General features: G+C 56.3%; 1 protein-coding gene across 1 annotated transcript in view; it reads left to right on the top strand.

Moving 5' to 3' along the window:
• WDR27 (WD repeat domain 27) overlaps positions 1-19,566 on the top strand; it is a 113,850-nt gene that overhangs the window by 34,922 nt on the left and 59,362 nt on the right. Inside the window, exons 18-23 of the mRNA XM_066372815.1 lie at positions 2,686-2,775; positions 7,907-8,028; positions 9,678-9,811; positions 11,205-11,302; positions 13,784-13,905; positions 18,619-18,716. Coding sequence (XP_066228912.1) covers positions 2,686-2,775; positions 7,907-8,028; positions 9,678-9,811; positions 11,205-11,302; positions 13,784-13,905; positions 18,619-18,716 — 664 coding nt within the window. The remainder of the gene's footprint in view (positions 1-2,685; positions 2,776-7,906; positions 8,029-9,677; positions 9,812-11,204; positions 11,303-13,783; positions 13,906-18,618; positions 18,717-19,566) is intronic.

The raw sequence follows: 19,566 nt of genomic DNA, 5'->3' as shown, positions 1-19,566 counted from the left end.
GCTGCCCACTGTTCATTGGAAATAAGATTTTTAAGAGGTCTCAGTCTCTTGAAATTGTACCGCAAAGCCTGAGTTCAGGCTAAGACCAGAATCCTCTTTCCCACGGTGTGCGTGGGGCTGGTGCCGAGCTCTGGCCGTTCCAGCCCAGGCTCCAGCAGCGGCTCCCAGGTCTGGGCCCTGGGCCCCACCCGCCCCTCACACACGAGGGCCGGCCTGGCAAGAAGGCTACTGGGAGAGGTCTTCCGTGGTTGGGAAGCAAAGCCAGCAGAGCAGACCCCGCTCTCCCCTGGACCCCAGTCCCCCGGTCCCTTGCTGGGTCGAGGACAAGGCCCAGGGGGATGACTTGACGTCACATCTGTGCTGTCTGTCCCTCGGGGAGTCTCTCCCTGGGCAGGGCTCGGCCGTGTGGAGCCCGCTGACCGTCCCTCGGGGAGTCCCTCCCTGGGCAGGGCTCGGCCGTGTGGAGCCCGCTGAACGTCCCTCGGGGAGTCTCTCCCTGGGCAGGGCTCGGCCGTGTGGAGCCCGCTGACCGTCCCTCGGGGAGTCTCTCCCTGGGCAGGGCTCGGCCGTGAGGAGCCTGCTGTCTGTCCCTCGGGGAGTCTCTCCCTGGGCAGGGCTCGGCCGTGAGGAGCCCGCTGTCCGTCCCTCGGGGAGTCTCTCCCCGGGCAGGGCTCGGCCGTGTGGAGCCCGCTGACCGTCCCTCGGGGAGTCCCTCCCCGGGCAGGGCTCGGCCGTGTGGAGCCCGCTGACCGTCCCTCGGGGCGTCTCTCCCCGGGCAGGGCTCGGCCGTGTGGAGCCCGCTGTCCGTCCCTCGGGGAGTCCCTCCCCGGGCAGGGCTCGGCCGTGTGGAGCCCGCTGACCGTCCCTCGGGGAGTCCCTCCCCGGGCAGGGCTCGGCCGCGTGGAGCCCGCTGACCGTCCCTCGGGGAGTCCCTCCCCGGGCAGGGCTCGGCCGTGAGGAGCCCGCTGTCCGTCCCTCGGGGAGTCTCTCCCCGGGCAGGGCTCGGCCGTGTGGAGCCCGCTGACCGTCCCTCGGGGAGTCTCTCCCCGGGCAGGGCTCGGCCGTGTGGAGCCCGCTGACCGTCCCTCGGGGAGTCTCTCCCCGGGCAGGGCTCGGCCGTGTGGAGCCCGCTGACCGTCCCTCGGGGAGTCTCTCCCCGGGCAGGGCTCGGCCGTGTGGAGCCCGCTGACCGTCCCTCGGGGAGTCTCTCCCCGGGCAGGGCTCGGCCGTGTGGAGCCCGCTGACCGTCCCTCGGGGAGTCTCTCCCCGGGCAGGGCTCGGCCGTGTGGAGCCCGCTGACCGTCCCTCGGGGAGTCTCTCCCCGGGCAGGGCTCGGCCGTGTGGAGCCCGCTGACCGTCCCTCGGGGAGTCCCTCCCCGGGCAGGGCTCGGCCGTGTGGAGCCCGCTGACCGTCCCTCGGGGAGTCTCTCCCCGGGCAGGGCTCGGCCGTGTGGAGCCCGCTGACCGTCCCTCGGGGAGTCTCTCCCCGGGCAGGGCTCGGCCGTGTGGAGCCCGCTGACCGTCCCTCGGGGAGTCTCTCCCCGGGCAGGGCTCGGCCGTGTGGAGCCCGCTGACCGTCCCTCGGGGAGTCTCTCCCCGGGCAGGGCTCGGCCGTGTGGAGCCCGCTGTCCGTCCCTCGGGGAGTCTCTCCCCGGGCAGGGCTCGGCCGTGTGGAGCCCGCTGTCCGTCCCTCGGGGAGTCTCTCCCCGGGCAGGGCTCGGCCGTGTGGAGCCCGCTGACCGTCCCTCGGGGAGTCTCTCCCCGGGCAGGGCTCGGCCGTGTGGAGCCCGCTGACCGTCCCTCGGGGAGTCTCTCCCCGGGCAGGGCTCGGCCGTGTGGAGCCCGCTGACCGTCCCTCGGGGAGTCTCCCCTGGGCAGGGCTCGGCCGTGTGGAGCCCGCTGTGCTCAGGGCACCGAAGCGCCTCCACCTGGCTCCTCTGGCCACCAGCCGTTTTCTAGGCAACGTGAGGGCGACATGGAGCCAGTTCTGTGACCCGAGCTCTTTTCCGAGTGAGCGCTGTGACTCCCCGCCCGGTGTGGACGTGAGTCCTGGCCGCCTCGAGTGGGTGACCGGCTGTCGCTCAGAGTATCGCAGGTGGTGTCTGAGGGTTATTGTTATTTGTAACCACACATAATTCCCTTTGCTTTTCATAGAATTCCAGACAGAGAAGTTTTAAAATAATGTTGGGAAACTAAGTCTGTAATGTTACCAGTGAAGTTCATATCTCTGTGATGTTTGATGTGCTTGTTACTAAGCATGTGACCATACAAGTAGGATCCTCACATTCAGATATTCTGGAGGAAATCTCTTTAATTTATTTGTACCTTGTCTTAGGGAAATGTTTAGATGGAGCTGCTTATCCGGATATGCCACTTACAGTCTGCTGGTGGGAGGCCGGATGGCACAGGGCTTAGACTGGGCGTCTGGGGTTCAGGGCCCTCTGGACTCAGACCCGTGCTGGTGCTGGTCAGCCCTCGGTCCTGGACGCAGGGCCTCAGCTGCGCCTCCCAGGGAGCCGAGAGCCCTCGGTGCCAGGGGTCGGCCGGCGAGGAGAGCTGGGACCTGCTTGTTTCAGATTTTCTCGCTGAAAAAACAATTGCAAGTTAACTGAAAATGCCGTTTCCCTGTTGCCAGTGTGCCCCTGTGACGGTGGTTTCCTAAGGGACGTCTTCTTTCTTGAGCAGGAGACGGACGTCGGCTGGCCTGCGGCCTACTCAACCACTTGTCACTGGTGTTCGATTCCGATCTTACTGGGACACCTGCGGTTCTGTCAGGTAACATGTGTCTGAGTTTCAGTTAATGTTGACTGACAGGTGGGTCACGTTGGTCCTGGTCATTAATTACTAAGGGCTGCTTTTGTTTCCTTTAAGGCAGAGGTCTTTTTAACAAGTAGGTTTGCGATGGCGTGCAGCCACGTTCCAGTGTCGCCGTCCCACCGTCCTGAGTCTGACGTAGGGCTGTCCCCAGCCCCGTCTGCCTCTCTCTCTGCCTGTGGGCCCAGCACTGCTGTGTCAGAGCCACATGGGAGGCGCCTAGAGTCTCAGAGGAGTCCCCGTGTGTCTGGACTGGAGAGGTGGGGGCGTGTGCAGGAAGGGTGGGCTGTGAGCCTGGGTCAGCAGGGAGGCCACACCTGCAGGGACAGGCACCTCCAGGGTTTCCCAGGCCTGCGGGCTCCCTGTCCCGGGGGGCAGGACCTTGGAAGGGTGGCCCGGTGCCGCCTGCGCCTGGTGTCCATGCCAGTCTCCTCGCCGCCCCTCTGCACAGACTCGGCCGGGAGCGTCCCCGGTCAGGGCCGGCGCTCTGAGACTCGGCCGGGAGCGTCCCCGGCCAGGGCCGGCGCTCTGCACAGACTCTGCCGGGAGCGTCCCCGGTCAGGGCCAGCGCTCTGAGACTCGGCCTGGAGCGTCCCCGGTCAGGGCCGGCGCTCTGAGACTCTGCCGGGAGCGTCCCCGGCCAGGGCCGGCGCTCTGCACAGACTCGGCCGGGAGCGTCCCCGGTCAGGGCCGGCGCTCTGAGACTCTGCCGGGAGCGTCCCCGGCCAGGGCCGGCGCTCTGCACAGACTCGGCCGGGAGCGTCCCCGGTCAGGGCCGGCGCTCTGAGACTCGGCCTGGAGCGTCCCCGGTCAGGGCCGGCGCTCTGAGACTCTGCCGGGAGCGTCCCCGGTCAGGGCCGGCGCTCTGCACAGACTCGGCCGGGAGCGTCCCCGGTCAGGGCCAGCGCTCTGAGACTCGGCCGGGAGCGTCCCCGGCCAGGGCCAGTGCTCTGAGACTCGGCCTGGAGCGTCCCCGGTCAGGGCCAGCGCTCTGCACAGACTCGGCCGGGAGCGTCCCCGGTCAGGGCCACCCCTCTGCACAGACTCGGCCGGGAGCGTCCCCGGTCAGGGCCAGCGCTCTGCACAGACTCGGCCAGGAGCATCCCCGGTCAGGGCCAGCGCTCTGAGACTCGGCCGGGAGCGTCCCCGGCCAGGGCCAGTGCTCTGAGACTCGGCCTGGAGCGTCCCCGGTCAGGGCCAGCGCTCTGCACAGACTCGGCCGGGAGCGTCCCCGGTCAGGGCCACCCCTCTGCACAGACTCGGCCGGGAGCGTCCCCGGTCAGGGCCAGCGCTCTGCACAGACTCGGCCGGGAGCGTCCCCGGTCAGGGCTGGCGCTCTGCACAGACTCGGCCTGGAGCGTCCCCGGTCAGGGCCAGCGCTCTGAGACTCGGCCTGGAGCGTCCCCGGTCAGGGCCAGCGCTCTGCACAGACTCGGCCAGGAGCATCCCCGGTCAGGGCTGGCGCTCTGCACAGACTCGGCCTGGAGCGTCCCCGGTCAGGGCCGGCGCTCTGCACAGACTCGGCCAGGAGCATCCCCGGTCAGGGCCGGCGCTCTGCACAGACTCGGCCTGGAGCGTCCCCGGTCAGGGCCAGCGCTCTGAGACTCGGCCGGGAGCGTCCCCGGTCAGGGCCAGCGCTCTGCACAGACTCGGCCGGGAGCGTCCCCGGTCAGGGCCAGCGCTCTGCACAGACTCGGCCAGGAGCATCCCCGGTCAGGGCCGCCCCCCTGCACAGACTCGGCCGGGAGCGTCCCCGGTCAGGGCCGGCGCTCTGCACAGACTCGGCCGGGAGCGTCCCCGGTCAGGGCCGCCCCCCTGCACAGACTCGGCCGGGAGTGTCCCCGGTCAGGGCCGGCGCTCTGCACAGACTCGGCCGGGAGCGTCCCCGGTCAGGGCCACCCCTCTGCACAGACTCGGCCGGGAGCGTCCCCGGCCAGGGCCGGCGCTCTGAGACTCAGCCGGGAGCGTCCCCAGTCAGGGCTGGCGCTCTGAGAGCCACCGCCCCGGGAGCTCGGCGGCTGAACAGCTGGTCCAGGTGGGGGTGATGTTTCTGTGGACGCGTCTCGAGGGGAGGGTTTGTGTGGGTGGAAAGTGGCTTCTACCGCGTCAGGGAAGTGCAGTGACATTTAAATGCACCTGGAAGACGGGCTCCTGCGCTGTTTGGGGGAAAGAGGCATCGTTTTCCATCTGTTTCCACTTCCGCTTTGAGAACCCGACTGGCTGCTCAGCTCCCAGAGGCAGGTGCTTTCCTCGGTCACAGTCGAGGCACATGGTAGGTTTTGGATATTTTGATGGTGAAAACTAGAAGCTAAATTAAAAGTCTCCCGGATAGCTCAGCACCTTTGAGGACACACCTCGGAGTGTGGGTGTCAGGAACCACTGTCCTGTTGATGTTTATTCTGAGAACTTGGAGCAGGACTGGGTCCCCCACACGACAAGGGGCTGACACATTCTGGGAGAGTCACTCAGAGGGTCAGTTTGTGCTCTGCATGTCACCCCCTCCGTGTTCACCCCCAAGGTGGCGTCCCCTTCCCGAGGGGCCCTGGCTCTGGGCGAGGGGAGTGTCCGGGGCCGGGTTTGGTCCTGTTCACCCAGTTTCTGAGGGTGGTCACTGTTAGTGGCAGGAGGAACGGGGGAGGGATGGGTGGGTTACGGCGACCTGGGAAGAACTGAGCCCATTTACTCGTGGTGACTTCCCGTGGGCGTCCCTCTGATCCATGGCCTCGTCAGCTCTCTGCCGCTTGTTGGTGGGAGGGTCAGAGTGCCCTCACCAGCGTGCCAGGGAAGGGAGCCACTTGGCTTGTAAGAAGGCACATTCAGAGTTCCATAGCTGGACGGCAGGGGCTTCCCTCCCTGGGACCATGCGAGCTGCAGCACTTGGACCGAGTGGCAGAACCCGACACAGGTGGTTCAGTGAACAGGCTGCATCACCAGTGACCGCTCTCGGCTGAGCTGCAGCAGGGACCGAAATGCCGGAAATGCACACCAGGGGGCAGCAGAGCCATTCAGATGTTTGCGGAGTTTCCTGAGTCCGTTCACGGAGCTGAGCTGCGGGGCAAACGGGCCGACAAGTCTTCCTGCTTTTTCTGTTTTGTTCCTCTGGTTTTCTGATGCGTGTGCTCTGGAGATGCTGCGATTCTCTGTGTCATCTGTAAACGACTGAGTGTAATTCACACGTGGTCAGCAGTGTGGAGGGGGACAGGACCGCCACGGGACCCTGGTGATGGCAAAGTGCTTGCAGCCATGGTGGCTTAATCTTGCAGTTTCTGTCCCAGAGTGCTTGGATATGGGGCAAAGTGTGACCGTCCTGTGGGCCCCACTGGCTGCTGTCTGGGACGTGGGGCTAGAGCTGCAGGTCAGCGTCCCCTCTGTCCTGCCCGGCAGTGCCGGGCGCCGTGCTCCCAGGCATGTGTCAGGGCTCAGCAGAGGCAGGTGTCTGGGGTGACTGGTGCACCCTGTCCTGGCTGTGGGACGGCCTCCCCCTTTCTCCCTTCTGAGTGCCCGTTTATTTCTCTGTCGTAGGAGGGGCATGGGTGGTAACTGGGCCCGTCAGCTGTGCCTTTAATTATTCTGACGTTCCCATTGCCTGATGAGAAGCTGGGGCTACGTCCTCAGATGTGTTGCGCCATCTGCCAAACCGGGGCCAGTGGTGGCGGTGGTGACAGAGAGCTCAGGGGTCACGCGTCCCGAGGGACAGACTGCAGTGGTCATTTTGGCAGTGATTTTCTTCTTTTTACTTTTTCCTTGAGAGAGAGCGAGGAAGGGAAGGGCAGAGAGGAGAAGCATCAGCTCGTAGTTGAGGCCTTTAGTTGCCTGTTGACTGCTTCTCATACGTGCCTTGACCGGAAGAGGGAGGAGGGCTTCAGCCGAACCAGGGACCTTGGGCTCAAGCCAGGGACCTTGGGCTCAGTGATGATTCTGCACTCAATCTGGTGAGCCCTTGTTAAGCTGCCGACCGTGGGTTTTGAACTGGAGACCTCGGGGTCTCGGGTCGATGCTCTGTCCACTGCAGCACCACTGTCAGGCTGGCGGTGGTTTTCTGCCAGTGGTACGGGGATGGTGCTGTCCACCAGCTTGCATGCTGGTCCACGGAGAGCGTCACCACCCTGATGCTGCACGAAGATACAGAGTCTGTTCCATCACAGACTCTGTGCAGCACTGGGGTGTGGACTCTTCCGCAGACCGGCACGCGGTTTCTGGTGGACCAGCGCTGAAAAACACTGATTTTGGTGCCTCTTTGGGCATTTTGATAAGAAGTGGGAAGCCAGTAAGTGGTGGGAGATTAAGCTTCTTTTTTTCTTTCTTGACTCATTTGTTTATACTCCCAAGTGTTTGGAAAGCTATGGGGCACATTAAATAAGCTGTTTGCTGGTGTGAGAGCTCACCCACAGGGGATCTTGGGAACATGTGCTAGTGATGTTCAGATTCCTGGACCAGCGGGTGACCTTGGAAGTCTGCCTCCATTCTAGATGAGACGTTTTAGGTCCATGACCACGGGCGGATGACACGTGACTGTGTTCAGGTCCATGACCACGGACGGATGACACGTGACTGTGTTCAGGTCCGTGACCACGGGCGGATGACGCGTGACTGTGTTCAGGTCCGTGACCACGGGCGGATGACGCGTGACTGTGTTCAGGTCCGTGACCACGGGCGGATGACGCGTGACTGTGTTCAGGTCCGTGACCACGGGCGGATGACGTGTGACTGTGTTCAGGTCCGTGACCACGGGCGGATGACGTGTGACTGTTCAGGTCCGTGACCACGGGCGGATGACATGTGACTGTTCAGTAAATCCCTTTGACTTTTTCTTTCATCGTTCAAAGAACCAAGTTCTTTAAAGAGCATTCTCGTGAATCCCACAGGCTTCCCTATATTTTATAATTTTCTTCATTTTATAAGGTTCTTTTAAAACATGCTCTCGGATGTGCACATAATTTTTAAGTTTGTGTTTTTAAAAGTGTGAATTTTGGAAACATTCCTCGGAAACCGCACAAAGCCTTAAACTGCAGTGGATGAACTCCACGGGCTTCGGTTCTGCTGGCACCTCTGTAACGGGGGTCCCTGTCCCCTCTCCCGCCTGTCTCCTCAGGTCACGACGGGGCAGTGAGCACCCTGGGCTGGAGCCACAACGGCCGGTGGCTGCTGTCGACCTCTCTGGACGGGACCCTGAAGGTGTGGTCGGTTTGCAGGAGGGAGCTCGCCTTGAGCCTGGTAATGGGTGATTCCTGCTGATTTCCGATGGTCCCCTGTGATCCTGAGACTGGTCACAACTGGGTGGACAGACCTTTCTCCATGGACAGGAGGGCAGGGAATGGGGCAGAGCAGGAGTTTGCTTCAGTTCACTGAAAATTAGTGATTCACATGTTCTCAAGTGTATGTACGTATAAGAGGTCGCACATGTGTAACACACACACACGTGTAGTTAAATAAGTCCTTCATCTGATGTGGTCTCAGAGTGGCAAACTGTCAAGACTAAAATACTGGAATACGTTTAAAAGTTTATTCGATGTGGTTTTATAGTAGAAGTGATGATGGCCCAGGGTCTGTTGTGTGGAGGAGGGACAGCACCTTTGGGGGATATGACGGCCTGTTGCAGTGAACTTACGGGAGGTCGTTTGGAAGCAGAAAGGGGGAGGGGAGGGGGTCAGTCCAGGGGGAGGGGTGCTGATGGGAACGAGTTCCAGTTCTCACCTTATGAGCCGGTGTGTTGCCAGCTCTCAACGATGTTATTCGCATTTTTCTTTGAGTCTCATTGTGGAAAGGAGTTGCACACCAGCAGAACTAGTGCCCGGCTGGGAACTGGCCAAGCTCGGGCTTTCAAGGAGATGCTTGTTCAGGGCAGCTGACCACTTCATGTGTCGGCTGAGAAATGAGAGCCTGGGCATCTCATGATGACTTTTTAAAACCTGTTGAATAAGATCTTGGCCTTTAGCTTGGCCTGTGGTGGCGCAGTGGATAAAGCGTTGACCTGGACCACTGAGGTTGCCGGTTCGAAACCCTGGGCTTGCCCCATCAAGGCACATATGGGAGTTGATGCTTCCTGCTCCTTCCCGCCTTCTCTCTCTCTCTCTCTCTCTCCCTTTCTCTCTCTAAAATGAAAAAATCTTAAAAAAAATTTTGGCTTTAACAGAATCCTAGATACTTAATATCATTGCTGCCAAGTTTTAAGTATCTTTTATGGTAAAGTTTTTAATGGCCAGACCTCAAAACACTCATGATGGAAAAATTCAATCATATATAACATCTTTTAGAAGTCAGGAAGAAGAAACAAAAATTGTTAATTGGTTGAGCAAAGCCTGTTGACGTGTTTAGAGCAGAAGCTGCTTGGTGCTGGACGGGAGTTTCCCGTCGGGGGCGAGTTTCCGGTCTGGGGCGTTTCCGGTCCGGGGCGAGCTTCCCGTCGGGGCGAGCTTCCCGTCGGGGGAGAGCTTCCGGTCCGGGGCGAGTTTCCCGTCGGGGGCGAGCTTCCCGCTTGGTGCTGAGACGGGAGCTTCCCGTCGGGGCGAGCTTCCGGTCCGGGGCGAGTTTCCCGTCGGGGGCGAGCTTCCCGCTTGGTGCTGAGACGGGAGCTTCCCGTCGGGGCGAGCTTCCGGTCCGGGGCGAGCTTCCCGTCGGGGGCGAGTTTCCGGTCTGGGGCGAGCTTCCGGTCCGGGGCGAGCTTCCCGTCGGGGGCGAGCTTCCCGTCGGGGGCGAGCTTCCCGTCGGGGGGGGGGGGGAGCTTCCCGTCGGGGGCGAGTTTCCCGTCAGGGGAGAGCTTCCCGTCGAGGGCGAGTTTCCCGTCCGGGGCGAGCTTCCCGTCGGGGGCGAGCTTCCCGTCGGGGGCGAGCGTGCCAGGCAGGTGACCCGGGTCTGCCCTGCAGGGCAGGGACCGGCTTCCGAGGCCTGTGCAGGCGGCCCAGTTCTATTACATTGACTCCTTCATCCTGTTGTCGTCGGGCCCTGACCTGCGGCTGCTCAAGTACCACGTGGACACTTGCAAAGACGAGATAAAAAGGTCAGTGCTGGGCCTTCTGAGCCTTTTCTTCCTGTGGTTGGGGACAGCCGTGTTCCATCCGTGACTTATGTGTTAAACTAGCGTGTGCGTGTAGAGGCGGCAAGACGTCACGGTACCGAGGTGCTCTTTGCACGTGTGCAACTTCTCTGCACTGTGGCCAGCTGGGCGGCAGGTGGCCTGCGTCCCTGGCGGGCTCCCCGGGGAGTGCGGATGCGGTGTCCCCAGGCCTGTGTGTCCCTCACGGACCTACAGCCTCACTGGTCCGGGCGTGGCTGGAGGTGGAGACTGACTTCTCAAAGCCACAGGCTGTGCAGCCTCGAGGGCCTGTCACCAGGCTGCTGTTTCCCAGGAGGGGGCGGCCCTGGAGGCCTCGGTCTGCACTGTCCTTCCTGGAGCCTTTTGCTGAAGGTGCCCAGCACCCCCAGTCTCTGCAGATCTTCCCCTTGGCCCTCCGCTAGTGCGGCCCCTCGGACCAGGCGCTCTGGGCACCTCAGCCCCGGTTCCAGACTTGGTGCTGGGTCGAGATGCGTTCAGCTGCACCCGACTGAGAGCCGTGACTCCTGTGCCCTCAACGGGTGCCCTCGCCCAGACCTCAGGTCTGCTGCTACTGCTGTCACCGTGCTTCAGCCACCTGCCTGCGCCCTGCCCCCTCCTCACGACCGTCCTCAGAAATGTCTGTCCTCCTCCACACTGTCCACAGTTCTCCCAGTGCCCCTGACCAGCTGCTCTCTGCTCCCCGTCCTGTGGGGAGCTCTGCGCAGGGTGCAGGTCATCCCAGCTGCCCCTCCTGGTCCCTGTGCCCTGGAGCCCGGTCCTGGCCCTGCTCAGACCTCACCTGCCTGTGGACAGTGTGGGCTGGTGGCCCGTTTCATCCTCAGTAAGCTCCCAACAGCTTCGCCCCTCGCCTGCCTGTGCCCGCAGTGCCCCCGACCACACCCCCCTGGGCCAGCCTGGGTCCCCCTCTCCCTCTCTGGTCACCAGGTCACAACTCGGCCACACCCTCCCTGGGATGCTGAGGGGCTCGTGCACTCTGCATCATTGTCAAGGGTGCACAGACCGTGCTTTTGTTAAACCTCTAGGGAAAAGTAAGAATTATGTTCGAATAGAAATACAAGTCGTTTGTAATCAGTTGGCTGTCTCTTTAAGTATACATAATCACTTGAGAATTGGAAACGTTTGCTTTTCTCACAGACGGCAATGGCTTATTTTCATCTGCACATAACGATACTTTTCATGAAGTTTTTGTGAAGGGAGCTGAGAGCTGTCACACTCCCTCCGAGTTAGAAAGCGTGGTTGTCGGGTGACATGACGTTCGTTGTCACTTTTCCAGGCGGCACGCTGAGTTGTGTGGGGGGCGTGGTGCTGACCGTCCGTCCGTCTGTCTCTTCTCCAGGTACAGACGGAGGAGCCACTGCACCCCCATCTTCAGGCTCCGCACGACGGGCGCCGCGGAGATCACCAGCCTGTCCGCCGCCAACGAGTTTTACTCCTGTATCCTTTCTCCCGCCTCCTGGCGTCCCTGCCTGAGCAGCAGCTGTCAGCCAAAGCGTCTGCTCCGTGTTGGAGCTCCGGGCGCTATGCTGGGCGGGGGACACGCAGACTCCGACTAAGTCACCCTAGTGACGCGATCTTACCCGGGAGGAGCGCCTCAGAGAGAAGAGAGGCTGCGGTGGGGGCTCTGGCGTGCGGCGGGGTGCTCTGACCCCCGCTCTCGGCGCTGTCGCCGATGGAGTGACCTGCAGCCACTCTGCTGTCCTCCCTGTCACAGCCTCAGGTCAGAAACAGCACGTCACCCGTACAGGGGCTCACACTCAGCAGTGACCTGCAGCCACTCTGCTGTCCTCACTGTCTCAGCCTCGGGTCAGAAACAGCACGTCACCCGTACAGGGGCTCACACTCAGCAGTGACCTGCAGCCACTCTGCTGTCCTCACTGTCACTGCCTCGGGTCAGAAACAGCACGTCACTGTCACCCGTACAGGGGCTCCCACTCAGCAGTGACCTGCAGCCACTCTGCTGTCCTCACTGTCACAGCCTCGGGTCAGAAACTGCACGTCACCCGTACAGGGCCTCACACTCAGCAGTGACCTGCAGCCACTCTGCTGTCCTCACTGTCACAGCCTCGGGTCAGAAACTGCACGTCACCCGTACAGGGCCTCACACTCAGCAGTGACCTGCACCCACTCTGCTGTCCTCCCTGTCACAGCCTCAGGTCAGAAACAGCACGTCACCTGTACAGGGCCTCACACTCAGCAGTGACCTGCAGCCACTCTGCTGTCCTCACTGTCACAGCCTCGGGTCAGAAACTGCACGTCACCCGTACAGGGCCTCACACTCAGCAGTGACCTGCAGCCACTCTGCTGTCCTCACTGTCACAGCCTTGGGTCAGAAACAGCACGTCACCTGTCCAGGGGCTCACACTCAGCAGTGACCTGCAGCCACTCTGCTGTCCTCACTGTCACAGCCCCGGGTCACAAACAGCATGTCACTGTACAGGGGCTCACACTCAGCAGTGACCTGCAGCCACTCTGCTGTCCTCACTGTCACAGCCTCGGGTCAGAAACAGCACGTCACCCTGTACAGGGCCTCACACTCAGCAGTGACCTGCAGCCACTCTGCTGTCCTCACTGTCACAGCCCCGGGTCAGAAACAGCACGTCACCCGTCCAGGGGCTCACACTCAGCAGTGACCTGCAGCCACTCTGCTGTCCTCACTGTCACAGCCCCGGGTCAGAAACAGCAGGTCACTGTCACCCCGTACAGGGCCTCACACTCAGCAGTGACCTGCAGCCACTCTGCTGTCCTCACTGTCACAGCCTCAGGTCAGAAACAGCACGTCACCGTCACCTGTACAGGGGCTCACACTCAGCAGTGACCTGCAGCCACTCTGCTGTCCTCACTGTCACCGCCTCGGGTCAGAAACAGCACGTCACCCGTCCAGGGGCTCCCACTCAGCAGTGACCTGCAGCCACTCTGCTGTCCTCACCGTCACAGCCTCGGGTCAGAAACAGCACGTCACCCGTACAGGGGCTCACACTCACAGCAGCTGCTCCTCACTGGGACATGAAATTGAGAGCGAAACTGTCACTGTTCTGAGTTTTAATGGCTAACACCATTCCTGTTCATTTAAATTGGGATTTACTGTATAACATTTTCATTTACTTAAAGGCCTAATTTGAATTCTTTTGGAGAGTTCTGTGGTTCAAATTCCATAAGGACTTGTGTTAGAAAGTTCTAGTATACAGTATTCTCTTGGATAGCTGTTATTTTTATCTAGAACCTTTCACGAAAAACAAAAACAAAATGACCCCCTAATAGCAAAAATGTGTCGTTCTGATGATTGTGGCCGAGAATGATGGTTTCTGCGTATTTTGGTGTTAGCACTGGGTTTATTAGCAAATCCAGTACTCTTTCTCCTATGGATACCTTTTTGTATTTTGGTATATTTTTCTACCACGTATATATTTTTTAGTGTTCTGGGGTAAACGTTGACAGTGGGGTAGTTCTGGTGGTCACATGAACCCTGAGCTCATAAACTGCCCTCATGTATTGAGCTCATGGAGTTCCTCACACTTCCTAGTCGTGAGTCCTCCGCTCATCCAGCCTGGTGCCTGTGACAAGGCCACCTCCCGGCTCTGCTGATGTGTATCTTGGGCCTGCATGGTTCATGCTCACCGGCTGCACCGTCTCCAGGCTGCACTGTTCCCTGGACATTGCAGACCTCGCTTACCAATCGGGAGAACTCTTGGTCTTTCACCTCGAGATCTGCGCCACCCGGGGTCTCCCCACTGTCCCCCTCAGTGTGCCCCCCGACTCCCACCAGCTCCTGTCAGACGTGGGGCCGACGTGAGGAGTGAGGCTGAGACCAAGGCTTCTCTGCAGCTGATCACAGCTGTTGTCCAGCTGCGGGGTTCTGGGCAGCGTCTGCTGACAGAGCGAAGGCCTTGAGACGTGTTCCCTAACGGAATCCTGCAGACCTTGTGCTGACCGCCGGCAGGAACAGGGCTTTGGAAGTTTTCGACCTCAATGCAGGCCGCAGTGCAGCTACGATCGTGGGAGCCCATTCACGGCCTGTCCACCAAATCTGTCAAAACACAGTGAGTTTTTGGTGCTGCACATCTTTGGTAAAGTGTTGTTTATAGTGTGTAACTGATAGAAATGGGTTGCAGTTTCGTGTTTGTCACTGAACTAAATGTTAATTTTTGTGGCTCAAGTTATTCTAATCTTTAATGTTTGACATTAGAACATCTTTTCATATCATATTGGATATTAATTTTTATACATTGTTCTTTGTTGATTTTGTGGGCCCACTTTTCAACTTCACTGGTAACGCGTTCTCCCAAGCTGATGCAGGTCTGGGCACCGCAGCGCTGACGGACGGAGTGACAGTCTCACGGAAAGCGAGGCAGCCAGCACGAGTCAGTGGCTGGTCTCTAGGATGTAGCCCGTCCGTCTGACAGAGAAACGGTTCAAAATTTCCCACAGCAGACGATTCAGGTCTGGGATTTGAGATGAGTAGATGAATCCTGTCTCACAGTTCAGGTCAGAAGACACTTTGTTACTGAAAACAGCACTTGAGAGACTTGGGAACACGCTTTTGTTTTGGACAATTTTGATTTTTGGTATATTTGGAATGGCTTTCCAAATTGGAGGTTTAATTTATAATGCCTTCTGAAATCATGTTATGATTCAAGGTTATCATGTTTTAAATCAGGCATCCCCAAACTACGGCCCGCGGGCCGCATGTGGCCCTCTGAAACCATTTATACAGCTCCCGCCGCACTTCCGGAAAGGGGCACCTCTTTCACTGGTGGTCAGTGAGAGGAGCACTGTATGTGGCGGCCCCCCAACGGTCTGAGGGACAGTGAACTGGCCCCCTGTGTAAAAAGTTTGGGGATCCCTGTTTTAAATTGAGGTTCTGTACTGGCCAGAAGACTCTGTTGTCCACAGTTTAGTACATTATCCCATGTTTCCCTCGTGTTCCAGTCTGATAGCCCGTGGAGTGTTGTACCCGGTACGAATGGGAAAGAAAGAACAGGTTCAGGACTGCAGAGTTCCCTTGGTTCCTCTGGACCACTGGGCACTGAGGGCGTGGGCCGGCGCGGGACTGTTTTGGGGTGCAGTGGGCGGGCCCCAGATCCCGAGCTGGAGCAGGCCTGAGGCTCTGGGTCCAGGACCCCGGGAGCTGTCAGTCTGGACGGCCAGGCAGACGGCTGTGTGTGAGGAGGGAGTATCAGCCCAGGTCGGGGTCAGGCTCCGGGGTGGAGGCCTGACCCCCCAGGGCCGGCTGCGAGGTGGCTGAGGACCTGCAGGGCCCACCACGGACTCGCTGGGCGGGGCCTCCTCGGTCTTGGACTGGGGCTTCTGAAGGTTCACACAGGTATCTGTCTCGACACCCCCCCCCCCAATATTGTACCTTCAGAGTCTTAATTAGGATGTTTCAGATGCTATGGGAAAGCTTTCCTGTTACAAATGGAAAATACCAGCTTGCAGAGAGCTGTTGAAGAAAAGATTATTTTGCTTTCTTTATTAGTACAGAGTCTTCTTGCATGAAAACAACAAAAATATTCTAAACACTGTGCAGTAGGTCCCGGTGAACGCAGGAATCCCTTTGAAGCATGTTGTAACTCCTTTACGAGGCTGCTGAGATCTAGACTTCAGATCAGGCCCGTGGGGATGGCGCCTGGCTCCTGAGTTGTGTCCGGGGGGGGGGGGGGGGGTTGGGGGGTGAGGACTCCGCATGGTGGTCTGTGGCCGGAGCAGGCTCACAACCTGCTCTGTATTTGAGGCCATGGGCATGGGCTGCTAATTTCATACTGAGATCAGTCAGGATTGGGGTTAAAGTCGATTATTAGACCTTAACGTATTTCTGGCTTTTAAATAAATTGGATAATTGAATCATATTTAACATGATTGTTAGCCTGATACCTGTCATATTTTTCAGATACTATGGTTTCTTTTAAATTCAAGTATAACTCAATAAGGTACCTTTTTTTAATTAAATCTATTGGGGTGACATTGGTTGGCAGATTATATATGTTGCAGGTGCACCATTCTGATATATCACCAGCACGTTACACTGTGTACCCACCACCACAGTCGCCTTCCGTCACCACCCGTTGGTTTGAGCCACTTCCCCCTCTTCAATAGAGGCAGTGCTTTGATACAGAATGTCAAAGGGTTAGCCTGACTTGCTGAATTTGTCTAGTGAGATGTTCAGGCAGAGGTGTGTAACTTACAGACGTTCCGTGCATTCATTAGAGGCAGTGCTTTGATACAGAATGTCAAAGGGTTAGCCTGACTTGCTGAATTTGTCTAGTGAGATGTTCAGGCAGAGGTGTGTAACTTACAGACATTCAGTGCATTTGGTCTCTGTCCCCACTGTGGCCCCGGAACAGTCGTGGGAACTGTAATTCACTAAGTCAGTGTTTGCTGGACTGAATCACAGCTGTGCATCCCCACAGAGAGGAAAGGACATGGTGCTTCTATAGAAATCAGGTGTGAATGCAGAGGGCGACAGTGTTCTTGACAAGGCTAGTCGGCATACAGATTTTAGGGGTTAAAGTTTGACAAAGAGCATTTAAAAGTGTTTAACATATTATTATCAAAATGTCATATATAATGTCCATCTGAAGAGGAAGCTTGCTTTTTTTTTTTAGGTGAGAGGAGGGGAGATAGACTCCTCCTGCATGCACCCCGACTGGGATCCACCCAGCAACCCCATCTGGGGCCAATGCTCTAATCAGTTAAGCTATTTTTAGTGCTTGAGGCCAATGCTCAGACCACCCAAGCTATCCTCAAAGCATATGCCTGGGGCCATGCTTAAGGCAATTTAGCCACTGGCTATGGGAGAACAAGGGGGAGAGAAGCAGATGGTCGCTTCTCCTGTGTGCCCTGACCGGGGATCAAACCTGGGACTTCCACATGCCAAGCTGACATTCTATCCACTGTGCCATCAGGCCAGAGCCTGAAGAGGAAGCTTTCTAACATGCAAGTATCTCTTACGATGTTCTATAGTTAAATGTTTGATAAATGTTTCTAGTTTGAGTCTTCAGTTACTACAGTTCAGTGAGAAATATGCCAAATATTGTCACCCTTGAAGTGAAGTACTTCAGGCGTGAAGACCAATGTGACTCCTGTGGGATGTCCCCTGCTGCCAGTGCTACATTGAAACGTGTTTGTGTCACGCCTTTGACACTTGCTGCTCCTCGCCTCTCAAGTGTATGACTCATTAGAAAGAGCCCTTGGCTCACCACCTGATATTTGAGTTTCTCTCGGTGGTAGTTTCTACCGTGGTCAACATCGTCATCACCATCCCTTTCTGTGTGGAAACTGGTCTGTCAGCATTTTCGTTTAAATACCTACTTTATTTGTCTTTTACTTGTTCTAGTTTTTATTTCTTTCTAGACTTTATCACAGTGCCATGAAAACTTGGTCTAGCCCAGTGGTTGGCAAACTCATTAGACAGCAGAGCCAAATGTCAACAGGGCAACGATTGAAATTTCTTTTGAGAGCCAAATTTTTTAAACTTAAACTATATAGGCAGGTACATTCCTTATTGAGGTAGCGTCCGCATGTGGTATTTTGTGGAAGAGCCACACTCAAGGGACCAAAGAGCCACATGTGGCTCGCGAGCCGCAGTTTGCCAACCAGGGGTCTACACTGAACACATTGGAGCTCAGAGAAGGCTCGGACTTGGGTGTTATTTCCACCATCAGTGTTTCTTAGCTTCAGGGAGTGGGTGCTGTTGTGCAGTGTGGTCACTGCAGTCACTGTCTCTACTGCACTAGATCTGTGGCTTATTCTCTTATACTCAGTGCCTCACAAATGTCCAGCATTTGGTAGATGACCTCAAATGTGTGTTGAATGTCCGTTGACTTGTCTGTATGTTACATTAGGGGTTGTCTCGCTGTCTCAGCCTCGTCCCTATTTGTGGGACACTAAGTTGCTGATCTTAGCAGCCATGTGGCAACATGTGGGCTTCTCTGTAACGTTTCTCACCTGGAAATAGGTATAAAGTAGTTTCTACTTGACAAGATCGGTAAGGAGATGAGATGTCAAGTGTTCAGAGTGCTGTCTAGAACAGAGTTAGGACTCAATGTCTATACTGGCTATTGTTCAATTCTTGTAAGCCTTCACTTCCTGTTTGTAAATTACTTCTAGGCATGGGCACGTTTTAAGCACAAATACTCATGAATATATTTTATTACATGTGTTCTAATATTTTGGATATTCTTGACATAGTATGAAGAAGGAAATTGTCATGAACCATACAATATTTAAATAATCTTTTCACCCAAATGGTTCTGTAGATGGATTACAATTCAGTTCTCTTCCAATGTTCCATGTAACATTTTAAGTTACATTTTAAGTCTGAGCAGCAGGGGATGAGCCTGCCATAGGGCCCTGTGACCAGGTCACATGCACGTCCTCACAGGGGTCGACATTCAGGGTGACACATGCTAGACTTCACCTGAGGTGTCAACACAGGTGTCTCAGGGCCTGACAGCAAATTATCGAATATGGATTATGATCTATACTTTAAAAATATATAAACTTAGTCTTTTGATCTTTTACCATTTGTGATTTTATAACTTTCAGAAAACCTACATAATAAGTCTTAAGATAAAAATGTGCTACTAGTAATTAATCATGTGGAAGTTTTTAGAGTCCAAGCATGAGATTGTTATACGTAAGAAAAAAAGTTTAATTTTTTATTTTAGATCACTGTTGTTAAATATCAGTAGTATAATGATGATTAATTCAGTCTTTACAAAACAGCTTGGTTTTTTTTCTCTCCCCATTTATAGGGATCGTCATTTACAACCCAACAGGCTCATGTTTATAATCTGTTTGCGACCACAGCCGTAGGTGACGGGATCCGACTGTGGGACCTGAGGACCCTGAGGTAAGGCCCATCCTGTCCTGAGGGTCACAGCGGGCGGCCAGGACACAGGCCACGGAAACGTGCTTCCGTTCAAGCGCAGGGAGCAGCTGCTTCAACATACTGGGACTCAGTTTGATCTTCCTTCCAAACATGACCGGGTTTTCTGCTCACACTGACCATCTCAGAAAAGCCTGTTTGGTGCAGAGAGCACATCCCATGGATCTGGAATGGTAGCGAACTGCTGCTGCTGGTCTCTCTGTCCTGTGTGGCCTGTGGCCCGATGTCAAGGCACAGGGGGAGGCAGGTGCCTGCTCTAAAACCAGTGATACATACACACACAGATAAATTACCCTGTCCTTAAAATGTATTCTAATCATTATGTTATGCCAAACAATCACAGTATATACCGCTCACAAAAATCAGGGGATATTTAAAAATTAATATGAAGGGATAATAAAAAGCATTTGATTTTTTTTTATTATTAAACAAGAACATCAGAAAAGCAAACGGCAAGTCAAAGAAAGTTTGACTAAGCAAATGAGATGCAAAACCAACTTTTATTTCTTTGGTGAAAATTTAGTAGACAAAAGACTGAAAGTACAGGAGTATCTGCACATTCCCCGAACCCGTAATTTTTGTGACCAGTAATATAACAAAGATAAAATACAAGTATTTTTATACATGTATATATGGAGTGGACAAAAGTAGTTTTACAGTTTATTCATGTATTATTTATTTACTAATTAGTGTATTATTAGTTATTCATCTTTTTTTAATACAAATATCTGTAAACCTACCTTTGCTGACCCTGTATGTGTGTGGGCATGACTCATCACAACAGCGAGATTAGCAGAGTCACTGCTCTCCTGTT

Source organism: Saccopteryx leptura, chromosome 3 (genome assembly GCF_036850995.1).
Source record: "Saccopteryx leptura isolate mSacLep1 chromosome 3, mSacLep1_pri_phased_curated, whole genome shotgun sequence".
NCBI lineage: Eukaryota > Metazoa > Chordata > Mammalia > Chiroptera > Emballonuridae > Saccopteryx > Saccopteryx leptura.
This window is presented reverse-complemented; position numbering and strand designations above follow the sequence as displayed.